The 27,078-nt window shown below is 40.9% G+C and overlaps 1 protein-coding gene across 3 annotated transcripts; it reads right to left on the bottom strand.

The window, feature by feature from the left end:
• Positions 1–909: 909 nt before the first annotated feature.
• Positions 910–27,078, bottom strand: PIGM (phosphatidylinositol glycan anchor biosynthesis class M). Of its 3 annotated transcripts, XM_033053966.1 has the most exons (5): positions 25,655–27,078; positions 12,910–13,049; positions 7,821–7,918; positions 5,859–6,230; positions 910–3,374 (listed from the first exon to the last, which is right to left on the bottom strand). In XM_033053966.1, the coding sequence occupies exon 1, from the start codon at positions 26,972–26,974 to the stop codon at positions 25,739–25,741; it is 1,236 nt and encodes a 411-aa protein (XP_032909857.1). In that variant the 5' UTR covers positions 26,975–27,078; the 3' UTR covers positions 910–3,374; positions 5,859–6,230; positions 7,821–7,918; positions 12,910–13,049; positions 25,655–25,738. The 3 variants fall into 3 exon arrangements, with proteins under 3 accessions (XP_032909857.1, XP_032909856.1, XP_032909858.1); XM_033053965.1 differs by having other exon boundaries at positions 910–6,230; XM_033053967.2 differs by lacking the exons at positions 910–3,374; positions 5,859–6,230; positions 7,821–7,918 and adding exons at positions 8,858–10,728; positions 11,572–11,605.

Raw genomic sequence — 27,078 nt, 5'->3', positions numbered from 1 at the left:
CAGAGGTCAGGAAAAAAGGCAAGTGTGAAGGCTAGAAAATCAGAGGATGGGAGAAAAAGAAATTAAAAAATACAGCAAACACTTTAATGATCTTGCTTGAAGATTTCAAAGGAGGAGAAAAATCAGACTTCCTTCAGTGCTGGGTCATTGCTGAAAGACTTCACTCAGATCCTCAGAAGATGCATTTTCCATCCTGACAGCTAACAAATGATTGTTCAGGCTGACTGGCAAACCTCTTTTTCAATACACTAATATGCTGTTGGAATTTCTCTGGCACCATTTTTTTTTTTTTAGTAGAAATTGGAAGAGAAACAAAAAGAGAGAGAAAAAAAGCAGATCTCTCTGCTTCGCTTTCATATGAATCCCTGCTTTTTCTACCTCATAAGTAATTCTGATGCTGTGTAGGGAGTGTATATATATATATATATATATCTATAGTATATAGATATATCTCCATAATGGTAAATGGGAAAGGGTAAAGGGAGAATTGGCCACAGAAAAACAGGAAGAGAAAATAATAGGACAGAACATTCAGTGGCAGGAGAACATGCACAAAATAGAGCACATTAGAAAGAAGAAAATGAAAACAGTGTGGTTTTAGGGGGGAAATGCTGATGTGGATGGACAGATTGAAGATAGAAAATAGCAGATACACATATAAGCAGTTAGTGGATGCATAAGGTGAAGCAAGATTTTTGTCCCAAACTTCTATTTGGGCAGTAGATAAAATATTTTCTTAGTTTTAGCAAATAGTTAAAAAAAACCCCGGTGACAAATACCTTTCAAATAAAAGTTTTAATGAATGTCTGTTGGTTATTTTTGCACAACCTAAGCAAAACTAGCAACACATATTTCTAAATTACTAAAATAAAGACTGTTAAAAGCCTTTGCAAGATTAACTTTGTGTGACTCAGACAAGCATATTGAAAAGGTATAATCATACTCCCAGCAGGAGATGAAAATATCCAGTTTTGCAGAAATACTTGATTTTTGCTGTATTGTGATCAGTTGCACATTGTAGTTACATTATGTTGGGTGTTTTTGAATTGTGAAGCCACATAATATGGTACCTGCGTATTATTTATAAAATCCTCAAGGTGATATTAGTAACACACTGGAGGAGTTGCTTCAATGCTGAGAGCTCAGAATAGTCCACAAAATGCTCTAATGTGTGCTGATCTGGATCACCATATTATTAAAACATTCATTAGGCTTTGATATGGCTCACTTTAAACATGGAAGGTAAATATCAGTGCATATGCACATCTGAATGTGTATTTATGTGCAGGACAAAAGGATAAACACAGGTACACATGCAGAAGGCAAAGGAAAACTGCTGGTGTAGAACATAGGCCTTCATTAAGGAATTGTAGCTGTTACTGTATTATTGATATAAAAACTCATGGATCCTGAAGATGCTAATTACCGCTTCTGATAACATACACGTGGTTCTTTGGAATAAAAATGCATTAAACTCCTACAAGCTCTTAGGAGATGCCTGCAGCTCCCTCCCTGACTGCTATGTGATCACAAACTGAGCCAATAGAGGATGAACAAACTAATGAGGAAAGCTTTTGATGGAAGTGACAGAACTGAACATCCAGGTAGGCAGAACCCGAGGTAGGTTCCTGTTAGTCTGAGCTTACAGAAAGCACCTGCTTCAAAGACAAAACATACCAATAGTGAGAATAACAATTGAGTGCTGTGAAACTGGCCTTTCTTACAAACCTTTTCCCCTTGCCTTCTTTCTCCTTCTCTTCTCCACCACCCTATGTGTTGTATTTATTTGGATAGGGAATGCATGTCAGTGCTTGGGCTGTGGCTTGTTTTGCCATACCGAGGAAGAAATCAGATCACAAGGAGTCGAGACTTTTTGTAATGTTAATTAACAGGTATGCAGCTTTCATGCCTATGATTCACGTTGAAGATCTCAGATGCTAACTTACAGTACAGAAAAACAAATCCTTCCCTGTCTAAACTAGAGAGTGAAGAATGACATCAATATGGGCAGGTGCTTGAAGAGATCCATGGGTTCAGCTTTTTGGGGATGTGAGCCACCTATTAATTGGTTAGGCTAACCGAATTAAATTAGATGAATATTAAAATACAAGTGTCAGAATAACAAATAACATTGCATTAACAAAATCATACAGATCACAGTCTTGCTTTTTTATTAGATATATTCTTTTTCTTCTATTTAACTCAACCAGAGTGATCTTTGCCAAGGCTGTATTGTATCAAACACTGTCATATCCATCATTTTGGTTCATGAACAATAATTCCTCAGGGAAACCTTTCTTGGTCACCACCTTGTTTGCTTAGACAGGTAACTTAAATGTTGATGATCTTTTCTTGTCATTACCTTTATTCTTGTTCAGAGTAGAAAAGCATACAGATGTCAGAGATATAAAACCATTTCTGAACAAGGAGTTAAGCAGCGAGCATTGTTCAGGGTCTGCTGGCTTCCTTCAGCAATGTATTTCACCTCACAGTGAAGTCTTTCACAAATAGAGGGCTGCTCCTAAAGACATCATGCATAGGAAGAGGAAGGCTACACTTAGTGATGGGGTAGGGATAAAAAGTACCCAACTGACACAATGCAACCTGCATTTCTAAAATGCTGAGGAGGTCTAGTTCGTGTTTTTCATATGCTCAAAAATTCCTGTCTGTTGGCACTTTATTATTTGTATTGTGTTAACTATCACTCTATCACTAGTCAACATATCAAACATTGCATAGGGGTGAGGTCTGACACCCTTTGTTTCGTATAATCTCAAAATGTGAATTGTGCAGTTTTTCAGTATTTCTCTTTTGAGAGCATGGCTTCCATGTCTTGCTTACAGGTTACATAAGCCATCACATCATATTGTTTCATGGACTGAAGAAGAGGATGTAATTGAATAAAAGCTCTCAAAGATTTGTGTCCATCAGCATGTATTTAAAATTACATAGTAAGACTGTGCAGGGGAGTCTACCAGTGTTGATATCCTGGCTGCTCTTCTGGCCAGTTCTGACCGTCGGCCAGAGGAGCACCATGGAATAAGGAAGATAGCAAAGCTCAAGAAGCGGGCTGAAGCACAGACTGACAATGATTTTTCATTCTTGCGTCATCTTCAGCAGCCAGATCAATTTATATTTACATGAGTTCACTTTAAATCTTATCCCTGGAGGAACAACCTTCATGAAGAGACCTTCATGAAGAAATATCTGTGTCCAAGAGTTAACATGATGACAGGCTCCCAGTGTAATCCTCCAGGATGTCTCCTGTGCTGGGACTGGGCCCTTCCAGTGACTCCTCCAGTGCCACATGTGGAGCGCTGACGTCACCAGTCACCTTATCTCTCCTCTAGCATCTAATTTAGAGTGCCTGGAAGCTGCAACACAGAAACACTGCTTTCCCCACTCCTGAATTGAAGAAGGGCAAGATCATGAAAGGGCAAGAAAGCCAATGTTATTTGGAAACATCTTCAGATTTCTCCCTTAATTCAGCTGTTCTGGGATCCCTGAACCAATGTGCATAAAAGCCACCCAGCACCTAAGCCAGGAAGCTTACTTGCTGCTTTTGTTGAAAACACTGACACAACTGAAAATCTGTCCCCTCCTCCCTTAATCCTGCTTTCTTGTTTCTTTCCTGGTTCAGTGTTAGGGAATCAAAATGCCAGGCAGAATATTCAGCAACTAATAGGTGCAAGGATGAGAGAAATAAAATAACTAGAATCAGTGGGAGCAAGCTAACCTTATTCTGTCAGGAAAGATGTGAGTAGATGTATTAGTAGACAAAATAATGTTTGGTTTTGGATTAGGTGTACTGCCCTGAACTCACTGCAGTCATTTAGGTGAAAAACAATATAAAAGTTAAAAACCAGACCAGTGGCAGAAGGGAGGTTTTGTTTTTCCCCAGGGCAAATTAGAAAATTCATGCATACCCTCCTATAACTTATTCTGTAAGTTCTATAATGTCCTTTCTATGACTGGGAAAACATCCACATGGAAATGTTTTCATGGCAAGTAAATAAAAAAGTGGCTACTACCTAAGTTTCATCAGATACCTCTGGGGTACCAGTGGAAATCAACAAATAAAAATTACTTGTTCAACGAAATGTCATAAATTAATTAGATCATTCCACTGGATGTCTGTCATCCTTGATTAAACAAGTACACCCCTCAAGATATCATGGCTGAAAAGTGGGAACCACATGCAACAAAATACTTAGGGATCCATTCTATGAGGTCAATAAAAATGACCTCATTAATCTCCTTCTAAGCAAATATGTATTTCATCAATTAAACTGATAGACATCTCTAGTTCTGTTGGCTCAGAAAGGATGTTTACTTTCCTACCTGCATCTGGCCTCCTACATCAGACAAGACAGATGACTACAGTGTATAAGCTTTTCCCCTCACAGTCTCTGAAACAGATTGGGGTCTCTAGACAGTGATGCACATTGGGAACCAGAGGAGCTGCCCAACAGATGGTTTGGGAGACTTCAAGCCAGTTCTCAAAAGCAGTTTAGGAATTAAGGAGCTGATGGGACTTGTGTTTACTTGAGAAATGGAATTTTAAAATCTCCTGGATTACCACACTGCTTCCAAATGTTGGCCTCAAACCTAGTTCTATTGAGGATACAGGGTGAGCTAAGAATATTCAGTGGAACCATGTGGGTGTAAAACCATTTCCAGTTTTTACAGCTATTTAGATTACTGGGGAAGGTTCTGTATGTCTGACTATTTGACTTGTACATAGAGTTCATGGATCTCAAGTACAACATTTTGAGGTCAGAGCTGCTGAACCAGTAAAGCAGAAGGATTTGGTGACTGATAAAGACTGTAAGGACATTGAAAAGCAAGCTAATTTGGTAAAAATGCAGAGAGGTTTTATAAGAAAATTTTCAGGAGTTTTCAGATTACTCTGAAAAAGCATTGGCTGGAACCCCTATTACTTTTATTTGGAATTTTATTTCCATGCACAGGAAGACCAGAATACTAGATGAAAAGATTAAAAGGTGAACTCTGAGGAAAAAAGGGATCTATCTGAACCAAATCAAAACATCCAAGCCAAAATGCTGACAGTAGTTCGTTGTCTTTGAGGTAGGGACAGAATAAATGTGACCCACAGCCCCTCGACATGAATAAAAACAATCTCCTAGATAAGAGATACTTGCTAAAAAAGTATCTTTCTGTCCTGAAAAGTATGTAAAATTTATCACTAAACAGGAATGGAGTCAGACTAACAACTCAGACAATTTTCAGAAAATACCTCAGTGAGGACAGTCCCTTCCTGGTGGGGAGCAGCACCATGCCAGAGGCATCCATGGAAACATTACCAACATCAACACGGACAAAAGTGCTCAGAAATGCCTCAGGGGCAGCAGCACCATATTGCTGAACATCCCAGCTGGGGAATGATGCTGAGGACTGCTGGGGAACTATGGCCATTCCTTAGAGGGAATGCTTGAGGAAGGGCTGGTGATATTGCGGGGGACAGAAAGTAAGACTTGTATTCATGTGGCAGAGGCTATATATAGGTCCAGGATTGGATGGCTCCTTTGTAGCATTATCTGGCTTATCTTCTCACTCAGGAAATGAAGCACTTTCATTTCCAGAAGAATTTGTACCTACAGCAAAAAGCCTTGCTTAGAAGTTGACCCCACATTAATAAAAAAAAAAGGTTTGGAGGACACACAGATAGGTAGCCTGAAGTATTATCAGCAAGAAACTTCCTTGAATCACAGTAAGCTCATCATTCTGTAAATTATTAAGCATTAAAGGAACATAACCCCCTCACTTTTATGATTTTATCACTTTTCTACTATTTTGAATCTAAGTAATAAAAATAAATGCAAGGATTTTTCACATACCATTACTGCAGGTGATACTGTATCTGTTTGAAAACACATCTGTTTCTAATTTACACTTCAGGTCCTTTATATAGTGTAGAGGGGCCTTAAAGGGTGTCGTTTATCCTCACACACCCTTTGCATTACCAGTGTACCAAACAAAGCCATGACGGCCTCCATGAAAAAGGAAACTGGGCATGGTTCCTCTTAAAATGAACTTCATGGCAGATCTGCAGCCAGCACTGAGAGGTGGAAGGGCACTGGACAGCTGAGGATTAAGAAGCACTGTGTAGGGCAGTGTCCATGAAGCTTTGTCCTTTAGCACACATCTGTCCTCTCTTTCCCTCTCTCCTCTCCTGCTCATACATCTTTTGCAGCACAGAGATCTCACAGCTGAGCAAAAGAAAGAGAGGAAAGAAAAAATATTTTATCATGATTTCATGTGATCCCCTGGGTAGGTAAAAATAAAGTTGTTAAACTGGTGACCATGCATGAATCTTACAGAAGTGACAGCACCAACTCCTCTGTGCTTCTCTTATATAGCAGAGCTAAAAATAGGCAAGATGATATTGGCATGCGATTTTATAAGACTGTCTCTGTTCCCCTTATGACAAAGAAATGACCTGGCACCACCTATCCCAGTGCCAGATCAGGATGTGGCATAGAAGAAATTACAAGAACAACAAGAATTGATAGGGAGCCTTTCAGCAAAATCTTTTGAGGAGATTTCACTGGGGAGAGCAGGAGACTGAGTGGTTAGCTTGAGGCTAGGAGCAGCAGGAGACAGGATGCAATCAGCGTTCTATAGTGAGAGCAGGCATGTCCCCTTCTTCCCCCCTTCTTCCCCTCCATATGACAGAGCCAAGGTATTTTTTTTTATTATCCAAGAGACTCCTCTGGTTTCAATGTCAATGACTACACTCAGACAGCACTAATGATCACTCTCACTATCTTGCCTGTCTTCCTGATCCCCCACAACACTTCAAACATATCTTGAGACATGTATTTTCTCCTGGTTTCACTCTAGAATCAAAATCTCTGCATATGTCATCAAAAAGAATTATCGCATTCTGGCCAATGCCAGTGAGAACGAAAATGTGGTGAACAAGATCCGTGTAACCTCAGTGTAAAATTATTTTTCAACAAACACATCAGCAGTGTGAGGACTGAGAGAGGTAGTAAAGATCACTCATAGTCAAGAAAGAAAGGGGTCCTCTCTCAACAGAATTACATCCCTGCAAGCTTTTTGCCTTCAGAAGAGTTTCACAAGACAGGCTGGGAGAAATTCTGACCCAAGCAGACTTTCGATAAGTGAAATCTGCTAACAGAAGTGTCTAATAGATCAATCACGGAAAAGCACTTCATGATTGCTATTGCTTTTCTAGCCCACAGTCATGAGTAATTTCTCATTTCCTTCTTTCTTCCACAGGATGTTACAAGGCAGAGCAGATTGCCAAGAGAGCAAATGAAGGGATGGCACCAAAAGCAGCTGTCAAGCTTGGATTCTTAAGATAGGAACAGTCTGATCACCAGCAAAGCCCACAGAAATATTTGGCTTTGAGTCATTTTCTCAAGCACCATGGGGAAAAGAAAGAGGGAGGGGTAGTAGTGAGGGAGATTACTTTACTGCCTGTTTAATTTTGCTGTACACTGACATCATTAATTTGGAGTTGAGTTTTTCATGCACATAACATACAGAAATCTAATACGATAAATATGAATCAGGTATTTCCCAAATGCTCAAAGAATATTGTTCTGTTTGAGAAGATCATTGCATCATGACAGAACTGTAACTATCTTCTGTAGTTTGAATGCAAGTTAACTCAAAAGGAGAGTTATTCCCATGACAGATTAAGGCATGAGCATACAAAGACTCAAGCAGCCTGTTCATTATGGAAATTTCGCTGCTTGGGTCAGTCTGCCTTCTTAATTTATTTCTGTGAGCTTCACCTGTATGATTTGTTAATTTCTTCCAGCTTTTACCTTTTTTCTTCCAGCTTTTACCTTTGATATCTGTTTTGTATTTCTAAAGGGTCTCAAGAGATCACTGTTGGTCTCCTGGTTGCTGTTGGTCTCGCATACTGTTAAGAGACAGAAGAGACACTTTCAATGAACTTTCTAACAGCAATAGAAGTTGTTTCATTGCTGGTATAATACCAAGCATGTGGAGTGGCAAGTTTCCAGTTTTTGTAGGAGCTGGCAGCTAGTATAGCTCCTTAATAGAACAGCAACATATTTCTCTTTCAGACTTGCTGTTTCTAAATGTCACTCTTGTATTGTTGATTTATAGAGATCTTTTCTCGTCAGACCCGACCAGAGATATATATGAAATAGATATTATATACTCCAAAAATTATGCTTTCCCCCTTTGACTGAATCGAAAATTATGGGAAAGCAATGTAAAATTTGTCTCCTTTAGGCCATTTTATTCAGTAAATCAAATGGTTGGATCTCTTTGAAAGAAAAGTCTTCTAATTTTATGCTGAACATTGCACAGTGTACTGAAGAATAAGGATAGTTGCTAATTTACAAACACTCTTGACCATGTATTTAATTCCTGTAAGAGATTGTCATTTCACTGCCTAATTTGATAAATTCGAATGAATGATGCATCTGTACTCTTCACTGAAAGGTAAGTTCAGATTTCTCTTCTAATATTTTATTTGAACACTCTAATACCCTCCAAACCTACATAAAGTGGGGAAAAAAAATCAAGTAATAAAAGTACTGCAAATGAGATTTTAGTTGGATAGAGCCAGGAAAGACAGTTAGTTGCTCATCAGTCTTACCCCTGTTATCTCTCATGAAGAAAGAGACATATTTTGGTGGTCGCTCTTAAAAAAATCAGTATTTGAGGGGCAAGGTCCAATTTAGAGAAAAGCAATATTGTGGTTTCTGCATATTTAACACAGAAGTGGTCCCTAATACTAGTGCAAACATACAGAGTTTTGGAGTGCTCCCGGGCTCCTGGGCTGCAGGTGAAAAACTTCCAGAGTTGCATGAGTCACTGTGGTCAGTGTCACCCAATTTGTACTGGGCTGTGTTATAAATAACTCCCAGTTCTTTGCTTGGCTTGTTCAGTTAAAACAGCTGCCAGTGACGCTCAGCAGATTTGTAGCTTTCATGATGTTTCAGGTCCCAGTTCACCTGACAGTTTCACCTTTGCTCCAACACCATCTATTTTGCCAGAGATACTGCAGTTGCATCAGGTTTTTTTTGCCCTGCCCACTTGTGGGGTTTCAGCTCCTCAGGTGAACAGAAAGCTGAGTTTGTTGCAGTTGAGATTTCTGCTGTCTCCTGACTTGAACTACGTGGAAAACTGAGAAAAAAATATCCCTTAATGCAGGACTAAGCCATGGGAATTACAGCAGCATCTGAACTTTGCTGCCTTGATAGAAACATGCCTAGAAGGGCTGTTAGAACACCTATAAGACTGGTGTGTCTTACAGGCACAAATTCCTCCACAAACTTAATTTGGTCATTCACAGACATATATCATCCTCATGCAATGGACAGACTGGGCTGTAGTTTGAGATTACCTTGTTTGAAATGAACTCATTACGAAGAATTCTTTAGACAAAGGTTTTTCTTTTCCCATCAAGAAAAGCTGATTTTTTTTTCTGTATTGAAGCAGATGTTTGAATTTTTCAGAGAAGAATCATGTGGAAACGGCTGTGAAGTTGCTCAGCTTGGCTCAATTGTCTTGCAATGTTTTGGATATCAGCTATTTGTTTTAATGTGCTATGTGCCCATTCTGTGCACAGCAGCCTTGAATGCAAGCAGAGAAGATGGCCACTTAGACATTAGTGCCCTCAGACTTTGTTCCACAGACACAGATCTTGTCCACAGCTGGACCCGGCTCCTTCCCAAGCAAATGAAAGGGAGAAAGCAGGGGTCTCTCTCATGATGTGACCTGTCATTTGTGTCCAACATGTTGAAGAGTATTTCTATTTTCTACAGAATATCAACAACAAAAGATTAGAATATGAGGCTTTCATTGAATGACTGTATGGTAAATACACCAAATATTTATTGCAGTGTACTGAATGACTTTGTAAGGACAGAAAAATATTTTTACAAGTATTATATACTTTAGCTACAATTCAGACTATTGAACAATTCTTGGATAAAATTCTGTAGGTAGTATTGAAGTTTCACAATAAGTGATCTGATTTAAAGGAAGCAGAATGGTTGCTGAGGCCTAAAGACGATTAATTTAGATGCAGGGCTTAGTCAAGTACAAGGCTGGATTTAAAGATATAAACAGGTTAATTGCCAGTGACATAAACCCATATACAATTAATGGATATGATATTTTAAGATGTACTTGTGGATAATAAGTATGTTTTCAGAAAAGCAGCAATACAGAGCAGCAGTGAATGTCCTTCCACTCTGGTGCACTACAATGCTATTATAATTTCCTGCAGCTTTTAAATGAAGTTCAACTGCATTATCACAGTAACTATCTGTGTGTGTTTGATTAAATTTATAAGTAGACCATCAGAAAATAAAATGATGGGATATAATGGGGAACACAACAAAACTGAAAAGATGAAGGACCTTTTAGAATGATTAAGAATACATTGTAGTGGATGAAGTAAAAATAAAAGTGAAAACAAGGAATTGGTAAAACTCCTCTTCAGAGGCACTTGCTTACCATTTTTCTTTCTAAATGGCTGCTGAGTAAAAAGGCTTGAATCATGGGTTTACCATATCACAGGTTTGTTTATTTTTCTCTGTATTCTGGTTAGTTGTAATACTTGTAATCAAATTTATTCTGGCAATAACAATGTATTCAGTGTGCTTTTTCAGACGGGTATCTCTATCCTTATTAGCTTTGGTAGCTCTATCGCCAGCTGGCAACAGAAGCAGTGACATGACCACGGTTTCACTGCAACCAGAAAAGGGGAGTTAGGAACTAATAAAATGTTGCTGCATCCCCAGTTCTTGCGACAAACTACTATTTACTATCTGTGTGCATTTTGGGTAGAACACCCAAATAGGAAGTCATTAAACTTCTCCAACATTTTACTAAGAAGTAAGTCTGTAATTAAATTAAATTAAAGGAAATGTAGTAGCTTGTTAAAAGATTTTCAGAAGCAGATCGGATCAGTTTTTGTTTTAGTCCAGAAAAAAAACCAAACAACCTTTTAAAAAAGATTGTTTGCTTTTCTGTGTTGGATGTTTTTCTTTCCTTTTACTTCCATAATTTTTGCTCATGTCAAGTGGTCAGGAAAGCCTAATACAAAGCTAAAAAGGAAACATCAGAAAACATATTTTTTTCAAGAAGGAAAAAAAAAGAATTGAAATTTTTGACTTATGATTGTTAGAATTACTGTGTCTACTATTGATTTCGCAGTCATTGTTTTGTTTTGTTTTGTTTTAATTGATGAAAATCTCAAGGTTCTGCCATATTTTCTGTTTAATTTTCCTGGTAATAGATATTCAACTGGAAACACAGACTTGTCAAAATGTAACCATTTGAGTTTCCTTGACCCAGTTGCAATTGATCTATATTGAACTCCTGTGCTCCTGCTACTGGGAGAACGGAAGCTCCCCTTCACACTGAGACACAGTAAAAACATCCTGACAAAGTTCCAAAGTATTTGCACTCTGTGATGCAAACCAGCACACAGTACAATGGGGACAGCTGGAGGAACTCAGTTCCCTACTGCTCTGAACTAAACGACAAATGATAGCATGCCTTAACAACTTCATTGAGGTCTGCTCTCACCTTGTCGTGGAACTTCTGTTCACAACAGCTTGTTCTGCAGCATTTAATAGGAGACAAAGCACAAATAAAGAATTTATCATCTGTTTTGGGTGATATCCTATGTTGCTATAAATTCTTTTTCATCTGCCCTGGCAACATAAAAGGCATTTCAGTAGCTGCAATGCTTTTGGAAGGTGTTTGGTCAGCAGTGCTCGAGTCTGGGTTCTCACAGGTCTTAGGAAGGTTTGCACATTACACATGTTACTGGTAAGCCCCTGAAAATGGAAGGATCACTTCTTGTGAAAAGGAATAGTTCACGTTTCCGGTGCATCAAATTGTGACTTGTCAATACTGCACAGAAACATGTTTAATTTATCACAAGGATTTTACTATATATTTTTGTGTTTGTTTGGGAAATAAATGCACACATTGTTTGTATAAACTACTGAAAAGCTACCAGATTAAAATTACCTGCTATCCCATGCAACTGACTGATACTGACGATCTAGGTATGACAGCTTTTAGATACCAACCTCTTTGCCATCTGGTCTCCAAGAAAAGAAAAAAAAATGCATTTGCTTTGAAAACAGCTATGCCATATGGCAGATAGTACCTATTTAAATTCTGATGGCTGAAGTATATCCTATAGGTTTCATGAGTGTCTTGAAACTCCTTTGCAGACATCTGCCATTGGAATAACACCTGTAATACCCATGTAAAATTGTGTCTTTTTTTTTTTCAAAATTCTGATCCTCCTTTTCTCTAACAAATATCTTTTCTTATTCATTCACCAAACACACAAAAGATTATATGTTCTCATGAACATATTTGACCTTTAAGCTGCTAAACACTATGCAGGTTCAGTGGCTAATACATCATGATTCCTTTGTAAAGCATTTTGATTTGGCCTGCAGTCAGAGCACTGGAAATAATTCTTGCACCTTAACTTGATGAGAAGTAATTGCATTAGTTTTAGTATTTGTGTCAGTTTTTGAAAATGCACTTTAATTTAGGTCCAAGTAATGCCCAAATTTCAAGCAGCTAAGTCCCCAGCTGACATCTCCTATTTAGACAAAATGCCAGCTACTAATCAACACTAAAGATCAAATTGTAATTTTCCAGACTGCTAAATTAATATGGTTTTAGCCTTAATGAATTGTAAAAAAAGTCTATTTTTGCACGAACTGTAAATTGTCTGTAATGCATCTGTAAGAAAACACCCCTTCTCTTTTTGTGTAGCCATAGGCAAAGACAAAAGTATGTGAATGTGAAGCAAGGAGAAAAAGTGCAGCAAATCTCAGTCTTAACTAGCGGCATTAAAGAAGGCATTTCCAAGCACCCTGTGGCAACACTGTTTACCTTTGATGTCTCTTGCTGGGCTTCTAACCTCAATGTGAAAAACAGGTCGAGGCAGCTCTCGGAAGTGCAGAACAATCTCTGCTCCTCTTGTGATGAAAGAGTCAAGTGTGGCACCCATGCTCTGTCAAGAGGTAACCTGCCTGCAGGCAAAAGACAGAAAATGTGCTAGCGTAAGAAAAATTAAACAAACTAATCTGGTTTAAACAAAAGCAGAAACTTTCCCAACACTAATCTATTCCAGATTGCAAGGAAGCATTCAATAGCTTTCTTTGAATTCTCAGGGGATCACTGTAAAATCAGAACCAACAAATGACACAGAAATAGAGCACAACCTGTTGCACCTTGTTAACATTAGTTGCCAGGTTCAAAGACCTCAAGATCACATCTACACAGAGCTGCTGGATGTAAGACACAGGACTTAGACGGGAGTTGTGTCACAGTAAAAGAATTGCCTTAGTGGCTGTGGTCATGTAGGTAATATATGAGCAGCTCTGAGCTATACCACGTAGAGTGAAGTTTCTTTTAACTCTTACATTCAAAACACCAGGAACACAAGCAAATTCCTTTTGTCCAAAGTCACATTTTAATGGCACACTTTGCTGCTCTTACAGGGAAGTGATGGGGAGCAGGAGGCTAAAATGTGACCGCTGATTTCCCTGTGACCCAGCAGATGCCACGCTGAGGTTAGACAGAGGGAAGGAGTGCAACAAAGCACATGCACAATACCTGGAGGAAATGTCTCTGAGGAGCCTGGACCTACTAAAGACAGCTGGCACAGCTCAGGTGTGACCAGATCTCCAGTCTCTCCAGCACACCAGCTATTTTCAGCCTGGCTTGAATTCCTGAGATAAAAAAATTTCTCAGCATGGGTCAATCCAGGCCAGGCATCATTGGCTGTGCTTGGAATGCTGCCTTCTCCTCTTTACTGAAATCATGTTTTAGATGGCAAATCTGCCAAACTCTTCAACTGTATGCCTTGTCAACTGCAGTAGTCTGTAGAAAGGGTTTACTTTCTGACAAAAAATCACTTTTTTCTTCAGCCAAAACTACAGGCTGAGCTAATCATCCTAGACAGCAGTACATACCATTCCAGTGCTAAAGGTATACTATTGTTAAAATAGAAGAAAATTTCAGCTAAGGGTTGAATCTTAATTTTATTTTGCAATTACACAAGTCGTCATTAGGATAGGTAATTGGAGTTGTGCCAATTTATCTGTTTCTCTCTCACACTCCCCAACTTTCTTTTCTCCACACTGAAAACATGTGAAATCCCATGAAAGCTATAGTTTCCTTTTGGGAGAGAAGGCAGCCAAGCTCCAGGGGTTTGGTGTGCTTGAATTAACCTGGCCTAATATGTCGCCTCAATCTCTTGTTTTTTAATTACCTGTCCAGGTAAAAACACCTCTTTTTGATCACACAGATCTGTTCTGTCAGCTTTGATTTCCCTTTTCTCCCCTTCTCACCTATCAATCTGTTACTAGGTGCTGGTTGTCATCTGTGAAACACCAGTGAAACAAAATGCAGTTGTGGTTTACTGGCACACTCTGGTAGCATCTGCTCTGGAAGAAAAGAGCATGCAGACACCCAGGCCCAGAACTGAGGATTTATCTGACATACAGCTTGGTGCGGAGCCAAGGAATGGAGCACATCCGGTGATGAGAGTGCTCTGCTGGGGACACTTGTGTGAACAACCATCATGGACCAGACCAGTATCCTTCTCCAAATGTGGCCAGCAACAGAGGAAAACCAGACAGAGGTGAGATTTGCCTGAAATATTTCCCTAGTTGACCATGATTTGCAGCTTGTTGAGTTCCCAAGACCAAAGGACATGGTTTTAGTATTTAATAGCCCAACATACTGTTCTATGTATTTGCATCAGTTGTTCCACAGCCATGAAACTTAGCACCTTCAGTGTCATCTGTCTCCATCATAGGGAGAAGATTAATTACCTATTTTCATTAGTAATTAATCTGCAAAGGCCAAATTGACTTTTGGGGAGAGCTAAGAACTTCACTCCTTCTAGGAGTTCAATCCACACAAATCTACTCCTCCACTCTCAGACCTCTCAGGTTTTATGTAAACCATAAGGGGACTCTTCCCATATCCTTAGCAGATATTTATCCAGACAGGGTGGGCATGAAGTCCCTGAATTTGCTGCTGCAATATTACAAATGAGGATATATATGATTATATAGGGTATATATATCTCTTTAAGATACACATAGATTTATGAGGAGATGTATAGAGTGATATAGTATGGATTAAGGAAACATCTGGGTACCCTAAGGACTGCAGAGAAATCACTTCTTGGCACTCAGCAAGCACTTGCTCAGAAAGCCTACAAGGCTGATGCAAATGTAGAGCTCCCTGTAGCTGCTTCTGGCACAGCACATCTGGTTCAGATTTCAATTTGGTAGTCTGTGTTTCTTTTAACAAAAGCTTTGGAGAAAAATCCAGGCAAAAAAATTATTTCACCTGTATATGAATGCAGAATTGTAATTTGCCTTCATAGTGCTGCACAACTAGTAACTTTTTCTTGGATAATAGCATAATATATTTTTTATGAATATACAGAAAGAAACAGTTTGTGAGCCATTATCTGTCACATCTGAGGTAGTTATTTATATCAGCTGCAGAGTTGTCTGCTGTTTCACTTTCCCAATACATTTTCAATATAAATTTCCAATGAAATCAAAGCAGACCAGTAATAACAAAATCTTATTTAATTATGGTATCAGTTCATTATAATTTTTCTAAATTATTTTCCTAAATTGTCTAGCTTTTTACCATGAATTCTATTATATACTTCCAGATTTTCATTTAGCTTCAACAGTAATTCACCCTCTCCCACAAATGCAATGCTGGAATTCCCATGAAAGCCTAATATATCCCACAAAAAAAGTTAAAATGTATGCCAAAAAAAAAAAAAGAATATTTTGTAATCAAAAAGTCTTTAGTTAAGTGTTTACAGTTTACTGCCAGTCAGACCTCTAATTGTTTCAAACAAGACTGCAATCACTTATGGCAGTGTGTTACCGAAATAGATTAGGAGACATGGTGGCTCAAATAAGATGTCAATTAAATGTATCAAGCAATCACAACTGGTAAAGGCAAATAGCTCAGCAAGATTCAATCACTTTTTGATGATAAATCAGTGGCAGAGGCAAGGCAACAGTCAAGGTTTCTGGGGCCTCACTTTTTGCCCTTGCTTCTTCATCACTTTGCTCTAGCCTGCTTATGTAAATTTTGGTCCAGGCCATGCAATATTTCTTTTCAGTGAACAAACATTTGGTTCACTTTGAACAACAAACTTTCTTATACTTAATCAGCCAGTTTATTAGACCATGAAGGAAAATTGGTCATGACTTCAGTTCCTGTACTGCTGGAATTAACAAGCTGGCTGATGCCAGCACTAAACTTGGAAGTGCTAATGGTAATTAAAATCTATTTTCAAATACATCTGACAGTTTTAAGGTGAAGTACTTGTTACATATGTGCATTTCCAGACTGTGTACAAAAAAAGTGCTACTTTCTTCACAAAGGTGTCAGGTGTGAGAACAACATAATTAGTTATTAATTAATTACTAATTTTCTCTGATATAGCATTTGTTCTCTTTTAGTGAATATATGGCTTTATGTGTCCTCCAAAGTCTTTGCATAAGGAAAGCCTGAAACTAGAATTTACAAGCATTGTTAATTTTAGTTACTCTGTTTTACACACACACACACACTCAGAAAGATATGACAAAATAGTGCTAATATTGAAGCTGACATAAATTATCAATAGTTTATTAGCATTTGATAAAAGTCCATGTAGCCCAAACAGTCAATTTTTTCTCAGGTGAATTTGGGTGAAATACTTCATATTAACAAAATACTCTTACCACCTAGCTCAAATGGGACTCTGTTCTTCCAAAAGGTAATCTTAATTATTCAACATATTCACACTATGAGGGATAGAAAATAAGGGGAGGATAATCATACTTTTTTTCCACTTCATTTTCTAAGCCTGCCTCCTGGCTATTTCAATCTATTGTATCAGTAGGAGGGACATGGGATAGATTAAAGAAAATGTTGACTGTCAGATCATCAGGGGATTTGAATTAATGTTCTTTTGCACAGAGTGGAAGCATATGGGCCACAGAGTGCAGTTCTCCTTGGAAAATTACTGTCAAAACAGTACCATCTCAATTAACATAGCTGCTGACTTGTGAAGAAGGAATCAGATTTTTACTTGAGCTAACCTTCAAAAAGCAGCTTCAGAGTAACTGCTTACTAATAACCTCTTGCTACACCAACAATATTGCTAATAATAGCTTAGCTTATGCAAGTCACACCTGTACAACTCCGCAAGTGCTCCTGTAGCATATAACATTCTATAGACCCTCTCATGATAATGTGAAGGAAAGTTATATTCATCCACCCTGACAATTGCTATCAAGATCCCATTATCCTCCTGCAAAATGGGAAAGCACTTTTGATCAAATACCCTTCATATAAATAATGGGAATTTCACCGTATGGGCTTACTGCTCAATTTGCCTGCATTTCAACTGATTTCCAAGGCTGAAGTTGTCTTTGTAGCTAATCAGATACAGATATTTCTTTCTGACATTTCTCCCACAGATGTTCTAGCTGGCTTCCCCACCAATTTCCATGAAAAATAGGGTGGATCTCTTATGTGTAATTTCCTTATCTGCAACCTACGAAATGTTTTATCTGAAGAGATCATTAACATCTGAAAGTTAAGCTCTAAGAATAAGAGATGACAGCTAAAGCTTTACCTACACATGAACTAAGACTGCAGCCTAGTAAGTGACCTCTTCTGCCCCTACCCCTCTCAGCATGTACCAGAAAGGGGTCATGAGGAATTCTGCTCAAAGTACTATCAACTTACACCATAAAAAAATGACAAATTTTGGTCTTTTTCACCATACTAAAGAAAAAGAGACATTCCAGCCATTAAAAATGCATGCAACAATTGCATGAATTTATTGCATCAATTCATTAAAAACCCAAAAACAATGGCACCGCCTCAAGAGAAATTTTTATCTGATACTTTCACTAGTATAAAATGTAGGTCTCTGACCTCATTCATCATGCATAAAGACTAAAACAAGTCTCCTACACAAATGTGACTAGTGCAGATTTTTATAAGGAAGAACATCAGGAATCCTATACCAGTGGAATGTGCACCTTCAAATACCTAATTAGTTGTTTCTTCATTGTGTTTATTACACCTCAAGACCCATGCAGCATATGATTTTATTTTACATATCCATCAAAATTTATGTAATTAATTTTTAGAGTCACTAGAGATCCTGAGTGCTAAATATAAGAACTAGATAAGGAACCTGTTTTACAGAGAGTAGCTCTGAAACGTGTTATTCAAAGGTGTATTGACAGGAAATTTTCTTTTGCTTCTGTATGCGCAGGTAAATGTTTGGGCTTGTGAGTCTAGTGCACATAAATATGCTCTTAATTTAAGAAAATCGCTTGAGTGGTTGGGTTTCAGTCTGAGTAAAGGGCTTGTTCTAAATTCAGGTAATCCTATTCCATAAAGCTACTATCACTAGAACATGCATTCTGCAGCTGTCTTTGGCAAATATATGAGGAATACATCATATATTTTGAGGTTCCCTGTGTTCACTATGTATTTCTGCAGCCTTTTGAAGTAGATGACTCATTCTTCTCAGAAAAAAAAAAATCAAACCATTCGCTCCTAATTTACTCTCTTTTAACATTTACTTTCTCTATACAATGTTATGTTGGAGTTTACCCTTGCTATAAAATGTAAAAGCCTCATGTTTTCTTTGAAAAAGATAACTGATGAACTCAGTTTAGCACATCTAATTGCTTTCTTTGCTATTACAGGAGTCAATACAATGTAAGTAACACACACAAAAAAGTTACTTAATAAGGACTACAGTAATTTCACAACCATAAGGCACACCAGATTATAAGGCACACCCCCTCGGGAGTTGGCAAATTTTGCAACTTTGTAGGTCACATAAGGCGTACCGGACTATAAGGCGCACTTTTTTTTTTGCAGTGAGGAGCTGCGCAGCATGCAACAAAATAACAAATTAGTAACAGAATCGCGCCATCGCAGGTTTACTGGCATGTGCTCAAATTGGAAACATTTTAACAGATTGGTGTAGCCTTTAAATGCAGCCCCAGGCTCCCACTCTGTGTACGGGTGGGCCCCGGCACTCCTGCATGCCACTGACACGGCTCAGGACTGCCTGCGGTTCGGGTCGGCTGGAGACTGCCCACAGCCACCAGGCGGGAGCTGGGAGAGAGCCGACAGAGAGCGGGGACACAGCCGGGACAGAGCGGGGAGAGAGTGGAGGCAGACAGCTGGCAGACAGCGGGGATACAGCCTCAACAGAACGGGCAGAAAGCAGAGGCAGACAGTTGGTAGACAGTGGGGACGCAGCCGGGAGCCGCAGCCGCGGGGAGGGAGCCAGACTGCCCATGGGGAGAGACTGCTCACCAGCGACTGGGATCTGGTGCGGGCCATGTCAAACTCACTCTCGCCGTTAACAACCACCCTCAGTAACGCCTTCACCCACAGCTAGGCAAGAAGCTTTTCTCTGATTGGTTTATTGTGGTCAGAAACGTGGGTCCCGGCTTCCCCTGGGATTGTTTGGGCGTGGAGATTTAGACAAATCTCACATTTCTGACCACAATAAACCAATCAGAGAAAAGCTTCTTGCCTACATGGGGGGTGAAGGCATTACTGAGGGTGAGTGTTAACAGCGAGCATGAGTTCGGCATGGCTCCACAGAGGAGACTAGCTTACGAGGCAGATTTTAAATTAAAAGCAATCAACCATGCAAAACAACATGGAAATAGAGATGCAGTTAAGGAATTCAACATAAATGAGTCCATGGTGCGCAAGTGGAGACAGCAAGAGGATTATCTACGTCTTGCAAAGAAGACGAAGAAAAGTTTTCGTGGACATAAAGCAAGATGGCTGCGACTAGAAGACAGACTGGAGCGATGGATTTCCAAACAAAGAGCAGCTGGCAGAAGCTTCTCCACAGTCGCCGTTCAGATACAAGCAAAAGCCATTGTGAATGAAATGGGTATGCAGGACTTTAAAGCAGGGCCATCTTGGTGCTTTAGTTTCATGAAGAGATGGCAGCTTTCCATCCGTACCAGAACAACAGTTTGTCAGAGGTTGCCGGTGGATTACGAGGAAAAGGTAGCCATGTTCAGGAGTTATTGCAAAAGCAAGATCGCTGAAAACAATATACAAGCCAAACACATCATCAATATGGACGAAGTTCCCTTCACTTTTGATATGCTGCTGACCCGAACTGTCGAGAGAACTGGAACACCCACGGTACCAGTTCGCACCACAGGGAACGAAAAGTCATTGTTTACTGTAGTTCTTGGTGATTCGTCAGATGGGCAGAAATTATCCCCAATGGTAATTTTTAAAAGAGAAACGTTCCCTAAAGACAAATCTCCAGATGGAATAGTTGTTGCCGTGAATCCAAAAGGGTGGATGGATGAACAGATGATGAAGACTTGGCTAACGAAAGTTTATGCTTGTACACCGGAGAGGTTCTTTAATCTTAAATTGCCGGGATTGCTGATTTTCAATTCCATGTGTGCCCACAAAACTGACAGCGTGAAAACCCTAGTGAACAGATGAACTCAGAGCTGGCTGTAACACTGGGTGGTTTAACCAAAGAAGTGCAACCACTGGACATAAGCGTTATTCATTCTTTTAAGGCTGAACTGCGACTTCTGTGGGAACACTGGATGGTAGAAGGCGCGCATTCCTACGCGACCACCGGGAGGCTGCGTCGGGCAAGTTATGCCACTGTGTACCAGTGGATACTGGATGCCTGGAGTAAAGTAACACCCGATACTATCATCCGAGGGTTTGCGAGGGCTGACATCATTCCAGAATTTAAGACCAGCGACGGCATCGAGAGTGCAGAAGCTGACGACTCTGAGGATGAAGATACGGGTGATACGGGTTCGGGTTTGCAGGATGTCGCCACCGATACGGAGGACGAAGACTTCGAAGGTTTTGAAGGTTTGGCTGAAGATGAATAGAGATGACTAAAAAGTGACCCTGTTTAAAGATGACCCTGTTTAAAGATTAATTTGTTTAAAAAAAAAGCTGTTTGAAAGTTTCATAGAAGTGAGTGATTTTTCTCTGTATTTTGTTAGTGTTTTGATTCTTTCAGGCTGCGTTTAAAGGCTACTCCGATATGTTGCAAAGGTTCGCAAATTCAGCAGCTTTTCTGTAAACCCACGTGTTGGGGGTTGGGGGAGTTTTTTACTCTTTCCCTTGGTATAGAAATTTTTTCACATTACCCAGGATTGACTACTCCATCATCCTTTTAATTGCTCAAGACAAAAGGAAGGGGTGGAGGGTGGATGGTTGTGGGTTGTTTTGTCATTCTAGGGGACTCTTTCACTGACTCGAACACGGAGGAGAGAGGTTTCTTCTCTGCGGAGGGATCTGCCCTGCACTGCAACACTGGTGAAGCATCCTGGTTCTGAGATCAGCGCTGACACCCAGGATGCAAGCGCTGAGGGCAGTTTTTTTGGGGAGTTTTTTTCCCTTTACTCTTCTCAAACCTGCCATCTCACTTCACTGCTCCAGTGGCTGCAACGCCTGAGGGGACAACCAGGTCCCTTCGTGTAATGAAATGCCCTTTGTTATGTAATCCTGGTAATTAGGTGCTACAGATGCTGAGTGCAATACTCGTTAGCACGTCCTCCTGTTGAGTAAACTAAGAGAAGTTCCCCGGAGACTACAGAGACAGAACAATACCAGAGGACATGCTGAGAAGGGCGACCATACCAGATCCCAGCCGCGGGCGAGCAGCCCCGAACCACGGCAATCCCGAACCATAGGCAGTCCAGGTCCCTCCCCGCGGCTGCAGCTCCTGGCTGTGTCCCAGCTCTCTGCCAGCTGTGTCTCCCAGCTCCCTCCAGACATGTCCCGGCTCTCTTCCTGCGTGGCGGCTGCAGCTCCCACAGCTCCCGGCTCTCTTCCCACGTGGTGGCCGCAGCTCCCGTGGCTCTTGGCTCTCTCCCTGCGTGGCAGCTCCCACTGGTCCCGGCTCGGCTCGCAGCTTGCACTTCTGGGGTGGCAAATTTACATCACCTAAGGCGCACCGGACTGTAAGGCGCACTTCTGGGTTTCGGGGAAAATTTTAGTCAAAAGGGTGCGCCTCATAGTTGTGAAATTACTGTAAGTTCATTTTGCTATACATGGTAATTCAGCATCCTCCCCTTAAAACTGAACGAAATATTTATTATTATATTTTGCTTACCCTCCTTTTTTAATAATTGCATTTATAAATTTTAAAGCAAATGATGGTTAAATGCTGAGTTTTGCCTTAAGTCATTTGAGAATCCAGCCATGAGTCTTTGGACACTAGGCTACAGTGTAAAAATCCCAGCAAAAATGTTACTTTTCTTGATTCTTCTTTTCCCTTTCTCTTTCACCTCTTGTACTTTGTGCTTAACAGCTGGTTTCAGGGCAAGCAGATGAGACACCTTTCAACGTGCATTTCAACCTCTTAAAAGCAAAGTAGATGGCATTACAGTTTTGCAGTCCATGGTAAGGAAGGAACACAACATTCAGATACTTCAGTTCCTAATTACCAAAGGATAAATGGACACAAAGTTACTAAGCAAAATAATTTGAACAGCATCAGAAGCAATAAACGTTCCATAGGAAATGAATTTGATAAACTTCAAGGGCATTCAACTATTCATCATAACTTGTTCAAGAACTATAACTTATTTGGTACTCCATTAAATTATTATAACCCATTTTTTAAATGAATAAATTTAGTTCCATTTAACTATGGAATTGTTTTTTAAAAAGCAATTTGCAAAATCTAAACTCTCCAATATCTTTTTGTTTGTCCCCTTCAGTTTATTTCTCTTATCCAGCTTTTTATGAGTCACTTGAATCACTTCTGAATCACAAACACATTTGGGTGATTTAGAAAACAACAGTAAAAAGAGGGACTCATCCTGGATTATTAAAATGACAACTGTAAATCTAGGGTTTTTTAAAAGCCTTTTTGTAACTTGCTTATGCATGGCTTTCTTATATCATCACTGCAGGACTGGTACTGACCTGCAAAGGAAAAGTACCCTTCAGTTCCTGTTGCTGCTTCAGAAGTTGTATTCTGAAAAATGACGCAGATTTGCTGAAAAATTTGCCTTCTCAAAATGATTTAGCTATTAACAAGTCAAGAATGTATTTTTCATAAGGAAATTACTTCTTACCTAAAAAAAACTACAATTCTGCCATGAACACAGTAACTTAAAATGTTGGTTTTTGTGGAAGGTTTTTGAGGTTAGAAATGCCTTTTGGCTTGCATTTGCTTTCTTTGCCAACAGGAAGGGATAAACAGAGGTGTGGAAATGTCTACAAACAGCATAAGTAGATCTATTAAAGTGATACAGAGCATTGCCTGGGGGAAGAAAACACACATTTTGCAACAGAAAAATTTGTAACAGAGAATGGAAGATCAGTTGCAAAGGAAAATGAGCCACTGCCTGGACATCAGGATGGGGTGAGCAGAAGTATAATACAGAAGAGCCTGAGCCTCTTCAGTCTGGGTATATCCAACCCTGCCTCGGGGAATTAAAGCCACATGGGATGATTTTGCTTCACACACAGCACACACAAAATGTCTTGCTGATTAATATAAAACTGTGTGCAAGTGGCTTATGCCACCAATTTTTTGACTGATACACCTCTAGTGGAAGATGTAGACAAGTTGGTGCTATAAAACTTTTTTCATCCCAGACAAAGAAGTAAATCAGTGCCATGTCTGTCCCAAAACACCAAGACAGTCACAAGAATATCCACTGCCTTACCCAATTTCTGGATTTACAAAGAGGCTGTCAGGATTTTCACAGTTTGAAGGCAAGTGAAAAGGCAGATGGCAGAGAAAGGCTTTCCAGTGGGGAAGCAGAAATACCCGCCCAATTCTCTGACCATGGAAATCACAGGGAAATCATCCTTCTAACACATCAGAGTGCCTAAATTGGGCCAGAGTAGTGTAAGGACATGGTCACACCTCCTGATAACATGGCCTTTGTCTCTGGGCTGTGGGGGCTTAGGGGTTTCCTCTCCTTTCATGTAACCACCTCAACTGGGCTGAGAAGCAATGGGAAAAGTTTGCAGATCAAAATACTGTAATTCCATCTCAAGAGGTAGCACTACAACCAGGAAAGGAAATCCTGTACATGAGGTAGCCAGAAGTCACTCAGTCCTGAGGAAGAGGGCTGCCTCAGGAGCCACCAGGGTTCAGAGGCAGCATGGCAAATCCACTTGGCCATACCCCTTCCCAGTGACATGAATGGGAATTCCAAGTGGTTAAAGCTATTTTGCCTTGAAGCCCTGCTCTATGTCACAGACTAGGGGCTTCACTTTTGCATTGGATGAAACTAAAAAGTGAGGCAAATATGAAAATTCTTCTATTTTTCATATGCCTATTTAAATTATATTTTACTAAAATTCAGTGCCTGTTTCTACCTCTGTCAAAAGCTGTGTACATCAGACCTCCTACGGGATGTTCTCAAGAGTACTGATTCCAAAATGGCTCTGCTCTCCTCTCACTATCACCTGGCACCCAATTCCAAATGTCCTGTGTCTCCTATGGGAATAAATGTGTTTTGTCAAGTTGTAGAGCTTCCTATTTCAAAACTTTCCTTTTTTTTCTAACAACTGCTCCATTTCCTCAACTCCTTTCATCATTTCTTTTTAATAGCAGAGAACAGAACCACTGAGAAACAAGATTTCCAATTACTGTTTTGGTATAAACTCTTGTGCTTTTGGAACACAGGTGCCATTCTAACTGTACTTTGATTCTGCATCTGCTACTGTTAACACCCACAATAACCTCATATTAACTAAAATTTAAGGCAGGTTCTTTTCTAGAACCTGGTAGGAAGAAACAAATATCTAAGCTTTATACATCTCTGTGTACCAAGACAGGTGTACGGGGAAATCTTCCTCCATGGCAAGGGGAGTAAATCTATTAAAAAATTCAAACAGAACAGAATATACAAAAAAAGTGAAAGAATGATGTATCTGAATTCTAAAATAAATTAGAAGCCTCTGAATTAATGACATAAAGACCGGTACAGACCACAAATAGTGCACAGCTAAAATGTTACTGTGGAAACAAAAGAAAAAAATAAAGCCCACTGTAAATGCAGAGCAATTGCCTTACCAAACACCCAACCGACCTACTAGAATGCAAAAATCTGTCAAACTCCAATTTTATAACCAAACTCCACCTTTATAATCATCTGTGTTATTCTGCACAAAGGCAGAGGCCATCAACAAGCAGACTGAGAACGAGAAAAAAATGTGCCAGGGCTACTCCATGAGGGAGTATGAGCAGGAACTGAGGGTGGCCCCAGAACAGGGGTCAAAGAGCAGGGCACAGTCCCACTGTCTCTGGATACAGCAGGTGAAGACAGCACAGATGGGTACTGAGAGCCCATTCACCAGAGCCCCAAACAGGGTTAAGTGATGAACTGTGCTTCCAGGGATTCTAGTCAGGAGCGGGAGGACAGAGCTGGAGGTAGTGCTGGAGGGAGGGTTGCAATGCAGTTTCAAGATGCACACAGGAGGCAGGTACACCTGCTGACACTGCTCAAGGTAACTGAGGCCAATCAGTGCTTTCACGGCCCTGAAACAGCAACATTTACACACAATGTGCTGTAGTACAACTTACTTGCACTTTCGTTAAATAAAATGCTGGTGATACGCGATGCCTTATCAAGGACAGTAGGGCTGTTTCTGGATTTTGGTCCATTTATTACCATTGTTTCAGTTTTTTTGTAACTTGTGCTTCTTTTTGATAGTGTGAAATAATCTGAACAATTATGAGGCTATTAATTAAAAGGAAAAGCAAGCCCGCCAACCATATAAATAAGAAAGTGTTATATCCTTTGAACTCCAGAAAGTATGCAGGAGTAAGCCACAGGCCTTGTCCGATGAACCACAGAAAGAGAAGCAGCACACCCCGATGCCAGGACATCTTAATACTAGGCATAACGAGGGGCAAAAGACAGAGATACCAGACAAAGTACTGGGATGTGCACACTTTGTTAAAAGTCACAAAAATAGCGGTGTGTAGGAAACAACTGAAGGCGAGGTCTCTGTAGAACGCTATGGACACAAACAGGAGCAAAAGCAGCTGGGGCAGGAAAGCTGCAAGCCCAAGCGCAAAACTCCATTTGCTCTCTGCTGTCAAATACAACATGTAGAAATAGGGAGAGAAGTTATGACGGATATCCCTCCTAGTCAGGTGATAGAGGTAGGCATGCTCCAAAAACTCCCAGCCATAGAGGTGATAAAATGCCAGAGTCAAGGCAGCCAGCACCGATCCGGCAACTGTTCCAAAGAGCAGCACGTCGCGGTTCAGCATCTCTACAAAAAGGCGCCAGAGCCGCGCCATAAACGTGACCTTTGCGGTTTGGTCACCCCGCGCCCGGCCCGGCCCGGCGCGCAGGCGGAGCGCGATGGGCAGCGCGTAGGTCAGGGGATAGATTTTCATGTGCACGGCCAGCCCGTAGCACACGGCGGCCTTGCCCACGCTGCCCGCCTCCACCCAGTACAAGGTGGCGAGCACCAGCAGCGCCACCAGCGCCTCCGCGTTGCCCCGGCTGGACACGGCCATGGGCAGGGGGTTGAGGAGCCAGGCGGCGGCGCAGCACCCACAGGCGAGGCCGGCGGCGGCCCCCTGGCGCCGCAGGGCCTGGTAGGCGACGACGGCAGCCGCCAGGTCCCCGGCCACGAAGAGCAGCTTCCCGAAGGCCTCGGCGAGGAACACGTTGGGGGTCAGGAGCCAGGCCAGGAGCGGCGTGTAGCGGTACGTGGCCCGCCCGTAGGGCGAGCGCCCCTCGGTCACCAGGCGCGCCGCGTCCGTGAACACCCGGTAGTCGACGTCGGTGTAGCGCACCCGCATGACGCGGTCCTGGTACAGCCCGTACAGCACCAGCGCCAGCCTCGCCAGCAGCCCCGCGAGCAGGGCCGCGCCTGTGCCCGCCATCCCTTCCGAGCAGGGTTGGGGGAATGCGGGAGCGGCGACACGCGGGACTCGGGCGCTCCCGGCGCGGAGGGACGGCAGGCGGCCGCGCTTGGAGCGGCTTCCGC

This window comes from Catharus ustulatus, chromosome 3, assembly GCF_009819885.2.
Source record: "Catharus ustulatus isolate bCatUst1 chromosome 3, bCatUst1.pri.v2, whole genome shotgun sequence".
NCBI lineage: Eukaryota > Metazoa > Chordata > Aves > Passeriformes > Turdidae > Catharus > Catharus ustulatus.
Note: the sequence above shows the minus strand (reverse complement) of the source record. Positions and strands in the feature narration are given on the sequence as shown.